Raw genomic sequence first — 14,994 nt, forward strand, 5'->3', positions numbered from 1 at the left:
GGAAACGCTAAGCCTAACCGGGATTAGAGCACCCCTGAGTCGCGACAAACAATTAAAGGGGTCTATCACAGCTGCTCTCTCCCTTCCAATCGATACCAGACTGGCTTGATTCCTGGGGCAAAGAACCTGATCTTCGCCGAAGAATAGGTTCTCCTTCCGAGCTGCATCCTCGCACCTTCGTTTCTCTTCTTTTCCATCGAACCCCTTCCTATTGACTACCCAATTCGCTCGAGATCTTCTGCCCCCAATTACCCCTTGCACCACCATGGCGACCGCAAGCTCTCCTCCGTCATCCACGGTCTTCCCCCGAAGCCATGTCGGTTTCGATAGCATCACTTCCCAGATCGAACGTAAGCTGCTGAAGCGTGGCTTCCAGTTCAACGTTATGTGTGTCGGTAAGTTAAGTGATCTCCCTGGGGGTGCTTGATGCTAAACGGACAAACAGGCCAGACTGGTCTCGGAAAATCTACCTTGATTAACACCATCTTTGCCTCGCACCTAATTGATTCCAAGGGCCGTCTGACTCCCAATGAGCCCGTTCGCTCGACCACAGAAATCCAGACCGTTTCCCATAGTAGGTGCAAACCCTCGTACCTTCGCCGACTCGGATATCTAACGACCGAATAGTCATCGAGGAAAATGGCGTCCGCCTCAGGCTGAACATCGTTGACACTCCCGGCTATGGTGACCAGGTCAACAATGACAGATGGTATGGGCTGAAAACTCTTTGTGCTCCCACCATGACTGAGCTAATACCTCGTCAGTTGGGACCCCATCGTCAAATACATCAAGGACCAGCATTCTGCATACCTGCGAAAAGAACTCACTGCCCAGCGTGACCGTTACATCCAAGATACCCGCATCCACTGCTGTCTTTTCTTCATTCAGCCATCCGGTCATGCGTGAGTCCCAAACACCCAGCCAACCTGCCATCGGATTAAATGTGAGACTGATTGCTTGTCTGACCAGTCTGAAACCCATCGATATCGTTGTTCTGAAGAAGCTGTCCGACGTCGTCAATGTCGTACCTGTGATCGCGAAGGCAGATTCGCTTACCCTCGAAGAGCGCCAAGCGTTCAAGGAACGAATCAAGGAGGAGTTTGCCTTTCACAACCTGAAGATGTACCCTTACGATAACGACGAACTCGATGACGAGGAGCGTGCTGTAAATGCCCGCATCAAGGTACGGATTCTCGGGATCTCAGACAAACATATCTGATAATTGGTCAGGATATCATTCCCTTCGCAGTTGTTGGAAGTGAGAGGACCATCGTTGTGAATGGCCAGCCTGTTCGCGGACGCCAGAATCGCTGGGGTGTCATCAACGTAGAGGATGAGAGTCACTGCGAATTCGTTTCACTCCGGAATTTCCTCACCCGTACCCACCTTCAGGACCTCATCGAAACGACAAGCCAGATTCACTACGAGACGTTCCGCGCCAAGCAGCTTCTGGCATTGAAGGAGAGCAGCGCCGCCGGTGGCCACAGCAGCGGTAGCCGACCGATTAGCCCCTCTGCTGACAGGGAATTGAGCCGTAACTCTCAGCGGGCGACAATGAATGGCTACTAGGTGGATATGGTCTATGAGGAACAAAATCGTTATTATCGAGGGGCAGTATTATAGTTCCAGTTACTCTCGACAAGCGAATGGCCCCGAAGACAGCCCTCTCAAGTATCTGCTATTTTCATTCTTCACCGCCGAAACCCATATCATCCATCCGCTTCCTTACCAGCAAGCTCTTACCGATATCCCTTTTTAACTTTAGGCTTTTTCGTACTGTTATTGTTATCCTCTCCTATATTTGGGAGAATGACTGGGCTTACCTCGATTTCCTAGGATTGCTTTTTCGCACCCCGAAAAGAGAACTAGCATGAGAGCGCTAGCGGCGATATCGTCGATTCATGTACTTAATTCCGTAATTCTCAGGTCCAAGGGAAATATATCTTCAAATATACTCTTCAACGCGCCCTACTAGACGCAGAGGTCCGCTTTAAGAACGCGCCGCTCATTTAAATCCGCTTTCTAGGAGAATGATATCATGACTGCTCCAATCCAAACTTCCCACCATCAACGATATAATCTCTCAAGTCCTTATACGCCGTCTCCAAGTTGTCATTAACAACAATCTTATCGTGAGCGCCGGGTTGCGTCGAATATGCGAGCTCGTTCCTCGCCTGGGTCAACCTTTTCTGTAAGCTCTCTTCTGTCTCAGTCCCACGACCCCTCAATCTTCTCTCGAGCTCTTCGAGTGACGGCGGCGCCAGGAACAGGAATCGCGCGTTGAGATCGGTCTTCTTCACTTGTTTAACTCCCTATAGAGACACCACCCGAATTCATCAGTATCTGGATCCGGCACAGCCCTGAAGAGCCACTGCCCCGTCAGCGGGGCGAGGTACAAACCTCCATCTCGATATCGAGGATACAGATCCTCTCCTTCGCCGCAATTTCCTTCACAGCGGCCACACTTGTTCCATAGAAATTGCCGCCGAATTGGGCGTGTTCAATGAAGCCGTTTTCGCTGACTAGCTTGAGGAAATCTTCCTTCGTTGTGAAATAGTACTCGCGGCCGTGCTGCTCGCCAGGTCGGGGGGATCTTGTTGTGTCTAAATTTGAAAATAGGAGGCCGCGTTAGATACACTCCATCCTGCCGTTGACGAGAAAGGGAAGGGGTCGCCGACGAGAAACGGAGAAGCCGAAGGTGTTCGGGAATTCGTCGAAGAGCCTCTTGAGAAGTGTAGATTTCCCAGTTCCAGAGGGGCCGGACACCACCACTGGACGGAACCTCTGTGCTGTAGATGCGAAATCATCGTTATTATAGCTGCCGCAAGGAGAGGAGTGGAAAGTAGCGGGGGTTGGGGCCGTTCCGTACCTGCGCTGGCCGCCATGGTAGATACTGAAAACAGGATAGAAGTGCCGGAAGCCCACGCGATAGCGAGAATGTGCCACGGGATCTCGAAAATATATGCATGTACCAATCAATCCCTATCTCGCGTGGGGGGTTTCGATGTCATCCTACGAAACTACGAGTTGGATCCTTTTGTTTTCCTGGGTCCTGAATGAAGGCGGTGAGCTTCGAGGCGAAGCGAAAACTATTTTCTCCGAAGTAAATACAAAGAGGACAAGATGATCGATGTCTTGCTAGTCGTGAAACTGGTGGTAAGGGCGAGTTGCAGCTGGTATGGCATGCTCCACAGTCGATGAGAGCAAGGAGTCATGGGTGTGATTTGGTATATATAGTCGGGTTCGCTTCCTCAATTAGCTATTTTCGTGGGAGGCCTGTGACTCCTGGTCCAGGAAGTTAGACCAGAGTTCTGCCAATGACTCTTTGCTCGCTGCACCGTTGTCCATGAACTCAGTCGCTAGGGTCGGCGTACTAGGTGTACGATACACAGGCGAACCGGGAATCCGAAGCCTACTAGAGGCCCCCGACGCCCCGGGGCGAGCGAGACCAGCCTGCTCACGTTGTTCTAGAGGGTGTTAGTCTCCATCCAAATCCTGAGAATTATATTTAGCGTACCATCTGACCAGCCCAAAAGCGCCGCGATAAGCTGTAAAATCTGGAACTTCTTCGGGTCTGACCGATCGAGTGCAAGGAAGTGGAGTAAGTGATTCGTGACGATATGTCTAAGTTTATACCATGAGCCAAGTTGGCGTACTTGGACGGGCGACACTCACCTATCAACATTATCTTCCGGCCTCCCCTTCTTGAGGAATCTCAGCGCCTTGGTCAAGTGATCATTTAACGTAACAGCTTCATGCCTAAGCTTGCCGATTAAAAGGTTCTTCTCCCGAGCCTCTTTCTCAAACGGACGAACTCTCTCCAGCTCATTCTGGACATCCTGTAACGAGTTTTCGGCCTCAGAAGCCTTCGTTTTCGCATCATTGAGGGCCTGCTTCAGTTTCTCGATCTGGGCGTCAGAGCTTTCTACTAGGTCACGAAGCTCCTGTTTACGCGCTACACCAAGTTAGCAATCCACGCCGCTGCATCCTATGGACAAGAATCTCACCAGTTTGGATTTCTTGCAGGGCTCGTTGCAACCCGTCCACCGTCGCCGATTGAGAGTCGCGTTCTAAACAGGCCTTCTCAAACGAATCTTTTATTCCCGCCAATTGCTCCTCTAGGTCTATTACCTTTTCTCCAAGACTCTCCCTAATGGACCGCTCCTCCATGGCGAGTACTTCCCAATTATGCATAGCTTCTTTTGCTTGTTCGAATTCTGACTGGAGATACGACTCCTGCTCCAAAAGCTCATCTTTCTCCCTTATCCAGTTTTGCTGAGACAGGCTTGTTCGTTCTCGTAATTCAGCGAGCTCTTTCAGCATCTGCTGGTTTTCCTCCGAGACCTCCAATATTTTGGATTCGTACTCATCTTTCATGCTTGAATTCTGCTCCTCAAGTTCTTCGATCCTTGACTTCGCTTGGGCAATCTCTTCCTACAAGCAGTTAGCACAGCCACGGAGAGAATTAGGGTGCATCGTGCGTACGGCATCTTCCTTCAGGCGTTCGCCAAGTTGCGATTTTATAGTATTCACACGTTCAAGTAACCCGCGGTATTGGGATTCTGCGTGTTCCTTCTTATTCTCTGCGTCTTCCAATTTGCTTTGGAGAGCCTCCATATCCGTACGATGTTTCGCTTGGATCTCTTCAAGGGATTTCCGCATGTTGGTCACTTCGGCGCGTAGCGAATCTCGGTCCCGCACGAGGGCATCAAAGCGGTCTTTGGATCGGAGTGCTTCCAGGATAGGTGAGTTAGCCCTAGGTCCATTGCTATCATCGTCGACGTATCCGCCAGCGTTGGAGCCGGTGTCCGAATCTCCGCCATTCTCGGTTTCTTCGGGGTTGTGGTCTTGGGTCGTGTCTGCCTGTGCGTCCTATTGCCAAGGTTTAGCATTGAACAGGGAGTAAGTGAGCTCAGCGTCATATTTACATTTGGCTCCACCGAATTGTTTATATCCTCCTTTGAGTTATTCCCATCCGCGGCGTGGGGTTTGGCCTGCCCCTTGCTCTTCTTCTTGTTCTTGGATTTTCCTCCTGGACAGGGAACGTCAGAGGAACGGGATATTAACTGCTGGGGCAAAAAGATTTCGAAAACCGGATAATTCTATACTTGTGACGTACCTTCGGGCATTTTCTAAGATTTCGCCGCAGTCAAGGGAGTCTTTTATTTGGCGAGGAATAATGCTCTTTCTCGGAGCAACAGGCTGGCGACCATAGCTGTCAACATCACACTAGCGCGGTTACGGAAGCTTCCGTCGCTCACCTGGGCAGAGCTCCTGCTGACTGTACCTTTTGTGCCTGGAGTTAACCAACGAATTATTCCATAGCCACCAAGGAATGTTTCCCTTGAAACCTGTTGTGTCGGCAGAGAGAAAGCAAGAGGTGCAGAAAGATTGATTTAAAAAGAATAATCGCTATCGGAAAGTTGAAATAAGCTTAGATCCCCGAGATAGTTCCTCTCGCCTAACCTCCATTCCATGAAGTCTATACAGCTTCACTTGGCTCGCAATCACAAATGGTCCTCAAGTAATGTATTCAGACAGCCAAGTTCCATGCCCGCACTCACGTCTTTGGACCGAAGACAAAAATGTCGAGAGAAGTACCATTTCTTCCACCACCACAGGATAAACATGACTCGTCCGGAACCGAGGATCCGTGTCATATTTGCGCAGGGCTTTTCCTTTCTGATCCTTTCGAGCAGCAGCAGCCTTGAATCGGCCGGTATCGAGCGCAACGGTGTCGAAACAGCGTGGCGCAATTCGCCCAAACACAGGCGCAGATGCCGATTGAAAAATCCGTCCCCGGCTTCCAAGGCTGTCGGGTACCCAGACTTGACAATAAGAGGATCCTTGCGGATGCCGATTGCACAAGCATGCTACATCATCCTTCCCCGAGCAGGCTGCATGGGCTGATGAATCATTGCCGAGGCCCCGGCCTCCGCGCACATCCTTCGTTGGAGTATGTTCCTCATGGAAATGGACGAGAGAACGAGCTGGTGTTATCGGATCCGTGCAAGTACGGTTCTTATCTACCTTCAATAACGATTGTGCGAGATTCTTGAAAAGTGAGCAGAACTACAAGTCAAGGGAAAGTGACTGGAAGGGAGGAAGACAACAAGCGTAGAGCTTGGTGGTCCTTGTGGGCAAACGTGAGTGCCTCGGATATCGTCAAGGCTGTACTTCGGCTGGCACAAAGTACGAACGGAAAACCCAAGTACCGAGATCCTCCATCTCAGTTCTTTCACTCGCCGGCCGGGACCACACTGGGCTTGATGCACGCCGACTTCTTTCGCAGAAATCGGTGAGAGGATGGATTGATTGACACACCACACCTTGCTCAGCCAATGGAGTATTTTCCAGCTCAAGACAGGGCCGGATAGGCACATGATAGGCTAAAAAGCTCCTTGGAAGATGCGAGTCATTTTGCCTGATGGCGTTTTCCCTTTTCTTTTGGGAACGGAAAAGCTCCCCAGCGCCCCTGACTCTCGACTTGGGCCCTTGATTGGTTTGGTAACGAGACGCCCTGCCTGTTTGACGGAGAGCAAAGAATGGAGTTTGTCCGCGTCGTCCACTCTGCAACTGTGAGCAGAAGAAACTTTGTCTGGGCTCGTTTATACTTTCTCAAAAGTCAAAGCGACTCCTGACTCCTGATCCTTTGGATTTTGGATTCCTTTGGCAGCACTCGCCCTGCGAGGAAAAAGCGACCTGTCCAAGACGCCGACAGAGTCAAGCATTAGTGCTGCACCACTAGGTATGCCGTAAAACCTTCCTGCTTGTCTGCGCATGGGCGACAATGATCACCATCCCCTGATCTCATCATCACGAGACAACCAGCCCGTCCTGGAGCGGCTCGCGACATTTCCCAGTTTCAACCAAGGCTGCCAGATCCGAATGCAACCAACCCTTGCCCTCCCTCAAACGGTCCGTTTGACCCTGAGGTTTCCCCAAAACAACTTCCAAACCGTTACGCCAAAGAGGATACTCGACCCTTTTAAGGACCTTCCGAGGCGCTGCGCCGGCGGGTGAGCCCGTACGCAACCCCACCTGCCACATGGCCATTCACAGAGGCTCGAGTTCTGGAGGAAGGAACAGAACGGTGCCTCCTGTTATTTCCCGAAGGTTCTCCATTTTTTCTCAGACAATGGATCCAAGGATGTTTTCTGTTCGTCCTTCACTCCTCTCGTGTGGCAGCACCACCTGCATTTTGCATGATTGAGCAACCACTAATCATGTGGACCTATCTCGAAGGAGGGAGCAGCAGGGAAAAAAAAAATTTCAAAAAGCTTCCTGGATCCGAGCTGAACTGCTGTGATCTTCTCTCTCACTCCCGCTGTGTTCCTGTAACGAAAGGACTCGATCCACGACCTTTTGCCCACACCACCCCTGCTCCACCTCGAGTGCATTAATTTGGCAAGGTCCGGGGCCTGCAAAGAACCATGTCCACCAGGATTTCTCATCGATTACTCTTCTTCTTCCCTTTTTCTTCTCTTCCTCACTCGAGTCCTTGATTTAAGTTTCAGAAACCCTGTGTTTCATCTTATCATTCTTTTAAATCCAGCGAGCTTTCGAGCAACCGCAGTACCATTCAATTATTGCAAAACTACTATATTCGAGCTTAGATGGCTAACCCGACGTCATCCGACGACGAACCCGTTTACATGAGGGCGCTGAACGCTGCCCGGAATGGCGACAAAGCCGCTCTTGAAGGTCGGGATGGACAAATCCTCGTAACAGCCCGCGACGACTTATGGCGCAGGATCGAAGGGAATCCGGACTGCCTACTGAGCCGGCATGAATTTGCTCTCTTCAACTATTACCGCCAGCACTATGAAAAGACTGCGAAAAATAAAGAAATCGTCCGGAAAGTGGTAGCCCGCTTCTGGGACAACCATTCAGAGGGTCCCTCGAATTCCAAAGCGGGCAAGTCGTAACCACGACCTGCATGCATCCACCATCATCAACCATCCAACAGTGCATGCTTACCTCCGGCTTTTTCATCTCGTCTTGTGCGGGTATCAGCTCGCCCCCCTACTCTAAATAATTGCTTCTGTGCGCCAGCTAATTGGGACGCCGAAATCATTACCAGCGTCGCTCATATCTAAGAAGATAAAAGAGTAGACGAAGGAAGTGTGCTATTTATCACCGTTATCGGACAGACTCTGGTAGTCTCCGATTAGTGGCCTGCCACTCTTTAGGGAATAATGCTATCGTTCAAAGCCGGCAGTTTTCTTCGGGCGTCATATCTGGGAGCAAGGAGCGGAGCTTAATAATGGTGGAGTTGGGTAACTATATCGTTTCTTCCCATTTCGGTCTCTTCTGAAAAAGTTGCTTCGCCACTGTTATCTAATACTCATCACCCTCGTCAGTTGCTGATCTGCATGTCTTTCTGGGAGCTAAGGTTATTTTGTTGTTACGCAGCCTGTTCTCCTTCGTATCATTTGTCTTAGTAGTGTCATCTTTTTCTGTTTTCAGGTGTTCTAGAGGGAGATTATGATTGCATACACCTTCACAAAGGCTTGAGAATACATACCTTCGACGGGTCTCGATACAAGCTGGAAGATGCGAACTACTGTTGCTTCCGGCGGTGCGGCACCCTACTATGATTTCCTGGTGCTCGTAAGCTAGTCGTATCTGGTAGCCGGCACTTGGGTCGCTTGATACCAGAGCACTAAATGCCGCTGCGACGTCATCGAATTGGCCGCTCTCTTGCTTCCTGAGATACGTTCCCCAAATACGTTGAGCTGGATCTCTCTGCTTCCAAACTAGGCATAATTTATAGGAGCATTTGGGGGAAGTCACAATTTCTATGGTCTATACCAACATGTTTTAGATGTCATTTATATCTATTTAGTCGCGAGGCCTTCGCTAGCCATGACAGGGTTATGAGGGGAGATCACATCGGCTGGGGGCTCTGTGGTGGGCTGATTAGCAATTACTGGTAAGTCCGGTCCCAGCGTCCAATTCGGTACGTACTCACCAGCTCTCGTGAAAGCTCCTCGCTCGCTGGCGAGCAATTCTGTGACCCTACCGCCCTCCACATCGTCTCTAGTCACGTTGAGGAGACTCGGGGCAAGGCCCATTGACGAAAGGTATTGCACACTCTCCCTCCACTCGAGCTCTTTCCTTTTTCTGTCCCACTTCAGTTCCTCGGCCATCAGATCGATCACTGTTGGAAGAGCTTCGAGGGCAGCTTGGGCGTTGAGGAATGCTAGACGGGTTCTCCGTGCAATGACATCAACAGCGGTCTGGGCGTATTCATGGCGGACGGCGAATCGGATCTCACCGTCAACGAAAGGGTAGAGCGCTGATATGCGTTTACCACGGACAGGGAAGCGGGTATTTGTGGGAGCAGACAATGCTGCGACCTGCCAGGCGCGATCTCCGTACGCCGTGGTCAGATGCCTAGCCACCTCAGTCTCAAGGCCGTAGTGCTGGATGAGGTTGATGAACAATGTCTTGGACCAGCCATGAGCTCCAATAAGGCGCACCTGGTGAGTCTGACAAGTTCCATCAAGCGTGGCATTATCGGCGACGAGGCCGCGTCCTCCTACACCGCTAATATCCGGAACGTTGTGCATCTCAGAGGGTTTGAGTCCAAACTCCTTAATAGCCTCGTCAACAGCCTCTTCGGCCATCTGACGGTAAGTGGTCCACTTCCCTCCGGCACAAGTCAACAGGCCAGAGGAAGATACGGAGATGAGATGGTTGCGAACCAGGGCTTCTGAGCTCTTCACCTTGGGATCGCGCACCAGAGGCCTGATACCCGCCCAGGCTGCAAGGACATCAGATCGATCGACGTTGATATCCGGGGCTAGATAGCGTCTTATCTCTGACAAAATCCAGTTGATGTCCTTCTCAGAGGGCTGTGGTTGCGGCGTGATGACTGTAGGCGCATCTGTGGTACCAGCTATCGTGTTCCCCTGCCAGGGAAGGAAGAAAATAACACGGCCGTCAGACGTTGATGGGTCGATGAGACCCATGTTTGAAGGGCTGTAGTAACCTGGTAAGATGACGTGAACACCAGAGCTAGGGGCAACGATCTCCTTTACGCCAGGCTCATCCATCTTCCGGATCGAATCAGTGAAGGGGCCGGTTGCGTTGATGATACCCTTTGCCCTGACAGTAAATTCTTCTGCTTCTATGCCATCCTTTCCAGGAATGCAATCTTTAAGCCGCGCACCGTTCAGCCTTCCAGAGGTATCCTTTGAGAGACCTGTAACCTCCATGTGGTTCACAACAGTGCTACCATATAGCGCAGCTGTCATTGCGAGCGACACATTCATTCGGGAGTCATTGTGAGCACCATCTACAGAATTAGCCTAGGTTTCTCGATTTCCAGGTCCCGGGAAACGCATACCGTAGTAAACCATGGCGCCAAGAAGATTGTCTTTCCTAAGCATGGGAAATGCTTCAATGGCCTTGCTCTTCGGTAAAAAATAAGAGCTCTCAATTCCTTCGGACCCGGCTAACCAGTCGTAACATTTCGTACCGGCCCAGAAGTATGGTACCTGCCACCACTTCTGTACCGGCACCATAATCGGGAGCCAACTAGAGAGATGAGGAGCGGTGTTCAGAAAGTACTTGCGTTCTCTCAGGGCCTCCTTGACCAGAGCATACCTGATGGCAAAATTGACAGGGTCAGCTTCAGCAACAGCATAGCTTGTGCATGGCGCTTCAGGGGGGATGGTAGACTGACTGGTTGTAATCCAACTCCCAAACAGCCTTTTCCAGATAACGTACACCACCATGGACGAGTTTGGTACTCTTGCTACTAGTTCCAGCGCTGAAATCATCCCTCTCCACCACGGCTACTTTCAGGCCTCGCGTCGCTGCATCGAGTGCGATCCCTGAGCCCGTGGCACCACCACCAATCACGAGAAGGTCATATACGTTCGATTCGTCGCCAGAGGAGCTGTGCTTAAGGTCTTGGATCTGTTCCAAGCGCGACTTGATTTTAGGGAAGCTTGGAGGCACAAGCTTGCCTTCGTGGTAGCCCGGTGGTGGGACAGCAGGCGCTTCAAGGCCAGGGATATTGCGGGGACGGTAAGAGATGTAGAGAACGCCAGCACCCACGGTAACTGCGGCGGAAGTGTAGAGGAACGGTCGCAGAAGTCTGCGAGAATTACGAGCGGCCATTATTGTGTTGAGAAAAGCGCCGACTCGGAGGTGGCTCCTAATTAGTCGTATTTACACGGGCCGGAGCTGACGTACTGTCGCCGAGGGTGGGGGGGCTGCGCAACCGCTAAAAATGCAAGAGCCGTACTTCCCTTTCGGGCGCTTGAGTGTGTCCAATCCGAGCAGAGGCCTGGTATACGACTCAAGATATCTGGATTGAAGCAGTCAGAATCCTCGTCTCAATGAAGGAACGACGAAAAGACGCGCAATCGATAAGAAACGACGAGACGCGATGGTCATACCCGGCAAGGTCGAAGATATTCGCTTCCGATACCGAACCGCAATGCGGAAGGGGGCGAAGAGGAGAAGGGGGATAGAACAATGAGAAGGAAAAGAGCCAGACCCTGTGAGGGACGAACAAGGGCATAAAAGAAGCAGCCAAATGAAAAAGAGATCGGGGCGAGCTGTCATGGCGAAAGACCGGGTAACCTTCCATTCTCTTAAAATGCGTCATGACGTTTCCCCGAACAATGCTCCATGTTCACTGGTGTCCAGTTGACCCCTACAGATTGCCAAGTTCTGGCATTTCCAGCTATTGGAGCAGAAAACCCAGTGGGTCGATGACGGACTCGCGGCGAAAATCCAGATTCTCCCACCAATTGTCTGCTCGGCAAGCCCGGGCATGGATGAGCAGCGACACAACGCTGGATCGGCCCAACGTGCCCCGACCTCCATTGACCTCCATGTGACACGCAAAAGATTTCTGGCTCCAAAATTCAGGAACATCTTGAGAGCAGAACAGCCCCAGTGTCGGTCACGGGATGACCAGTCCGTTCAATCCTCCCGATCATCTGTTCGAAAAGGCAGGTGTATCGAGAGGGCATCCCCCGCCCTAGTTGGTCGAGACTCTTGTTGGAAGCTCTTGTCATTATTGTCACGACCGGTGCTCGCAGACGATCCTTCAAACCCTGCAGACGCACCTGAATTATTCTTGGGATCCGACCCACCCACTATGGCGATGATGTTATCTGACACCCCTTCCAGCTGGACGGTTGCCGTGATGGATACGGAGGTTTGCACCAAAAGATTTGGCCACGCTCGGAACTTTTGTGTATGAATGTAATTATATTACTACTAATAACTGGAAGGTTGGTGACTTCAAAATAACATAAAATTATTAATACCAACTAACTCGTGGTCTGGATAGCTTCAAAATTCCTGTTATTAGGTATTGAGATTGAGGTAGAACTTCACAAGTCATACCGTGAGGTGAGTACCACAATTCGGCGCAGGGCCAAGCGCCCGCTATCATCAAGACAAGAGAGCTTCGTCAGCGTCATCGTCCCGTCTAGTTTTCCCCCACCAAAATACTTTCCATTCTTTGCCAAAGTGCTGTTGAATCCGCTCGCCCCGCGAGCATTAGTTGACCCGGGACACGAGTCATGAAATATTCCCTTTCGATTGCGGCGTGACTTGGGCTTCAAGTATCAATCGCTAGACTTTTGCTTTCAACCACATCCGCGCATCCATTTCGAGTTGTCTTCGGATCCTCAGATACCGGCCATGCCGGCCACATCACGAGCTGAGCGTATCGTTCAAGAACGTTGCAGGATTTCCAAGGTTATTTAGGCCAGGACCCGACTTTGAATTGTGCCTGAAAATTCTGGCTCTCAGCGCCACCTGCGGGTTAACTGTAAGACTCGCCTTCTTGGGAGAGATTTGGGGCTGGGCGGAATCGTTCCGGGTGCGGAATCCCTCGGCTGCCCTCGCCGCCGTGACGAATCATGAATCGCGTCCTTTCAAGATTTCCTTGATTTACCCCAGGTCTCGGTCTTCGCGGATCATGGGTGGATGTGGGGTAGGACTCAGCGCTCGTGAGAGATGCCCATCTTGCCCTATGGGACGGAAAAGTTCCTTCTGAGCGAAGGCCCCGCGAAGACGCCTTGCGTGTGTGTTGACATGATCGCCCTCTATTAATATGATCCTCAGAGAACCGTGTCTCTTCTCTGAGGTGTGACAAGCGCGGGAAACAGTCATACCAAGGAGTCGCAGATACCAAGGGTACTTGCACAAAATGGCGATCGCGGAGGCCTTGTCCTTTATCTGCCCCAGAACTATCGAGCATCCTCTACAATCAGTCACGGTAGCCGCTTTTGCCCTCTCAGCCATCTATATCATCCTCAACGAGTTTATCCGGGCTTCAGTCCGTATCCCCGGTTTCAAGGGCCCCCGTGGGCTGCCTCTGATCGGTAACCTCGCACAAATTCGGAAAAATGCTGCTGAGCAGTATCGTATTTGGTCAAAGACGTATGGACCAGTCTACCAGATCCAGCTAGGGAATATTCCTGTCTTGGTGGTGAACTCCGCCGCAGCCGCAAAGGTTCTCTTTGGGCATAATGCGCAAGCCCTAAGCTCCAGGCCAGAGTTTTATACCTTCCATAAAGTGAGTCCAGGAGCTCCCTGCTCGTGTTTGTCATCCAGTCCCTGACTCATCGACCCGTCCACGGCGCAATTTAGATCGTTTCGAACACAGCTGGTACTACGATTGGCACCTCACCATACAGCGAGTCGCTAAAGAGGCGAAGAAAGGGTGCAGCGTCGGCACTCAACCGACCTTCAGTTGATTCATATGTGTCCCATCTGGACATCGAATCTAAAGCTTTCGTGGCGGAGCTCTATAAATATGGAAACGGTGGAAAGACACCAGTAGACCCTATGGCGATGATCCAACGTCTGAGCCTGAGTCTTGCCCTAACCCTGAACTGGGGAGTGCGTGTGGCCTCTCAAGAAGAGGAGTTGTTCGATGAGATCACTGAAGTCGAAGAGGAAATCAGCAAGTTTAGAAGTACCACAGGTAATCTGCAGGATTATATCCCTCTTCTGCGTCTGAACCCGTTCAACGCCAGTTCCCAGAAGGCGAAGAAGATGAGAAATCGACGCGACAGATACCTTGGCTCGCTTAACCGTGATCTTGATGATCGAATGAAAAAGGGAATCCACAAGCCTTGCATCCAGGCAAACGTCATTCTTGACAAAGAAGCCAAGCTCAGCCCTGAGGAGCTCACCTCGATCAGTTTGACCATGTTGTCTGGGGGGCTCGACACGGCTACCACCCTTGTTGCTTGGAGTATCGGGCTTCTTGCGCAGCGCCCTGACATTCAGGACAAGGCTGCGAAGGCTATCCTGGAAATGTACAGCGAGGAACAGCCGCTTTGTGACGCTGCTGACGACCAAAAATGCCCCTATATTGTTGCCCTCGTGAGAGAATGTCTAAGGTAATTACCCCCACTATCTAACCATCGCTCCTGGAGCCGAATAAGCTGTCTCGACTAACTTACGTCTTTCAGATACTATACGGTGCTTCGCTTAGCACTCCCGCGCACATCCATCAGAGATGTTACCTACAACGGCAAGGTGATTCCCAAGGGAACCGTCTTTTTTCTCAACTCTTGGGCCTGTAACATGGGTACTCCCATTCCCGTCCTTTTGCTCATCTAGACCAAGACTCAACTGATTTTTTTTTTCTTAGACCCCGAAGTCTGGTCCGACCCTGAAGAATTCCGGCCGGAACGTTGGTTCGAGCAGCCCGACGCACCAATGTTCACGTACGGCATGGGCTACCGCATGTGCGCTGGCTCGCTCCTCGCCAATCGTGAGCTGTACCTCGTTTTCATTCGCACCCTCAACAGCTTCCGCATCGAGCCGACGGCCGAGAAGGTGGAGTGGCATCCTGTGAAGGGGAACTCAGACCCGACAAGTCTAGTAGCGATTCCAAAGAAGTACAAAGTCAAGTTCGTTCCGAAGAATGAGAGCGTGCTTGTCAATGCTCTAGGTTGAGCGGCTGGTAGGCGAGTCGGGTTGTTCGATGCCCTCTTCTGATGC

General features: G+C 51.2%; 8 protein-coding genes across 8 annotated transcripts; 4 read left to right on the forward strand and 4 right to left on the reverse strand.

Moving 5' to 3' along the window:
• Positions 1-32: 32 nt before the first annotated feature.
• On the forward strand, positions 33-2,086 carry aspD (septin aspD). Its single transcript, XM_071024224.1, has 6 exons — positions 33-395; positions 446-574; positions 628-709; positions 765-902; positions 970-1,183; positions 1,231-2,086. The coding sequence occupies exons 1-6, from the start codon at positions 266-268 to the stop codon at positions 1,567-1,569; spliced, it is 1,032 nt and encodes a 343-aa protein (XP_070891204.1). The 5' UTR covers positions 33-265; the 3' UTR covers positions 1,570-2,086.
• BJX67DRAFT_369554 (guanylate kinase) lies at positions 2,037-2,885 on the reverse strand (the record flags this gene model as incomplete). Its single annotated transcript, XM_071030775.1, has 4 exons — positions 2,037-2,312; positions 2,401-2,603; positions 2,679-2,789; positions 2,870-2,885. The coding sequence occupies 4 exons, from the start codon at positions 2,883-2,885 to the stop codon at positions 2,037-2,039; spliced, it is 606 nt and encodes a 201-aa protein (XP_070891205.1).
• A 167-nt stretch (positions 2,886-3,052) lies between these two features.
• On the reverse strand, positions 3,053-4,923 carry BJX67DRAFT_104062 (putative Golgi matrix protein). The gene is made up of 5 exons (XM_071024228.1): positions 4,486-4,923; positions 4,008-4,434; positions 3,676-3,955; positions 3,518-3,624; positions 3,053-3,467 (listed from the first exon to the last, which is right to left on the reverse strand). The coding sequence occupies exons 1-5, from the start codon at positions 4,660-4,662 to the stop codon at positions 3,256-3,258; spliced, it is 1,203 nt and encodes a 400-aa protein (XP_070891206.1). The 5' UTR covers positions 4,663-4,923; the 3' UTR covers positions 3,053-3,255.
• A 1,095-nt stretch (positions 4,924-6,018) lies between these two features.
• BJX67DRAFT_103976 (uncharacterized protein) lies at positions 6,019-7,199 on the reverse strand. The gene is made up of 2 exons (XM_071024226.1): positions 6,615-7,199; positions 6,019-6,570 (listed from the first exon to the last, which is right to left on the reverse strand). Exons 1-2 carry the CDS (start codon positions 6,780-6,782, stop codon positions 6,166-6,168), a joined length of 573 nt encoding a protein of 190 aa, XP_070891207.1. The 5' UTR covers positions 6,783-7,199; the 3' UTR covers positions 6,019-6,165.
• A 417-nt stretch (positions 7,200-7,616) lies between these two features.
• Positions 7,617-7,928, forward strand: BJX67DRAFT_377055 (uncharacterized protein; the record flags this gene model as incomplete). The annotated part of the gene is made up of 1 exon (XM_071032015.1): positions 7,617-7,928. One exon carries the CDS (start codon positions 7,617-7,619, stop codon positions 7,926-7,928), a length of 312 nt encoding a protein of 103 aa, XP_070891208.1.
• A 912-nt stretch (positions 7,929-8,840) lies between these two features.
• On the reverse strand, positions 8,841-11,133 carry BJX67DRAFT_369555 (glycerol-3-phosphate dehydrogenase GUT2; the record flags this gene model as incomplete). Its single annotated transcript, XM_071030776.1, has 4 exons — positions 8,841-8,908; positions 8,975-10,303; positions 10,355-10,614; positions 10,694-11,133. 4 exons carry the CDS (start codon positions 11,131-11,133, stop codon positions 8,841-8,843), a joined length of 2,097 nt encoding a protein of 698 aa, XP_070891209.1.
• A 376-nt stretch (positions 11,134-11,509) lies between these two features.
• Positions 11,510-12,309, forward strand: BJX67DRAFT_103870 (uncharacterized protein). Its single transcript, XM_071024225.1, has one exon. The coding sequence runs from the start codon at positions 11,795-11,797 to the stop codon at positions 12,227-12,229; it is 435 nt and encodes a 144-aa protein (XP_070891210.1). The 5' UTR covers positions 11,510-11,794; the 3' UTR covers positions 12,230-12,309.
• Positions 12,310-13,186: 877 nt separating this feature from the next.
• Positions 13,187-14,949, forward strand: BJX67DRAFT_377057 (cytochrome P450; the record flags this gene model as incomplete). The annotated part of the gene is made up of 4 exons (XM_071032016.1): positions 13,187-13,555; positions 13,630-14,387; positions 14,460-14,578; positions 14,642-14,949. 4 exons carry the CDS (start codon positions 13,187-13,189, stop codon positions 14,947-14,949), a joined length of 1,554 nt encoding a protein of 517 aa, XP_070891211.1.
• Between the last annotated feature and the right edge of the window lie 45 nt (positions 14,950-14,994).

Source organism: Aspergillus lucknowensis, assembly GCF_044049455.1.
Source record: "Aspergillus lucknowensis strain CBS 449.75 chromosome Unknown BJX67scaffold_2, whole genome shotgun sequence".
NCBI lineage: Eukaryota > Fungi > Ascomycota > Eurotiomycetes > Eurotiales > Aspergillaceae > Aspergillus > Aspergillus lucknowensis.

Excerpts from the sequence above, each read along its gene's own strand:
- aspD (XM_071024224.1), top strand. The coding sequence starts at position 266 with ATGGCGACCGCAAGCTCTCCTCCGTCATCCACGGTCTTCCCCCGAAGC. Across the intron at positions 396-445 it reads GTTCAACGTTATGTGTGTCG|GCCAGACTGGTCTCGGAAAA; the intron begins GTAAGTTAAGTG and ends ACGGACAAACAG. Across the intron at positions 903-969 it reads ATTCAGCCATCCGGTCATGC|TCTGAAACCCATCGATATCG; the intron begins GTGAGTCCCAAA and ends TTGTCTGACCAG.
- BJX67DRAFT_104062 (XM_071024228.1), bottom strand. The coding sequence starts at position 4,662 with ATGCGGAAATCCCTTGAAGAGATCCAAGCGAAACATCGTACGGATATG. Across the intron at positions 4,435-4,485 it reads AACGCCTGAAGGAAGATGCC|GAAGAGATTGCCCAAGCGAA; the intron begins GTACGCACGATG and ends AACTGCTTGTAG. Across the intron at positions 3,468-3,517 it reads GCTTTTGGGCTGGTCAGATG|AACAACGTGAGCAGGCTGGT; the intron begins GTACGCTAAATA and ends AACACCCTCTAG.
- BJX67DRAFT_103976 (XM_071024226.1), bottom strand. The coding sequence starts at position 6,782 with ATGCGCAGACAAGCAGGAAGGTTTTACGGCATACCTAGTGGTGCAGCA. Across the intron at positions 6,571-6,614 it reads TCGCTTTGACTTTTGAGAAA|AGTGGACGACGCGGACAAAC; the intron begins GTATAAACGAGC and ends TCACAGTTGCAG.
- BJX67DRAFT_103870 (XM_071024225.1), top strand. The coding sequence starts at position 11,795 with ATGGATGAGCAGCGACACAACGCTGGATCGGCCCAACGTGCCCCGACC.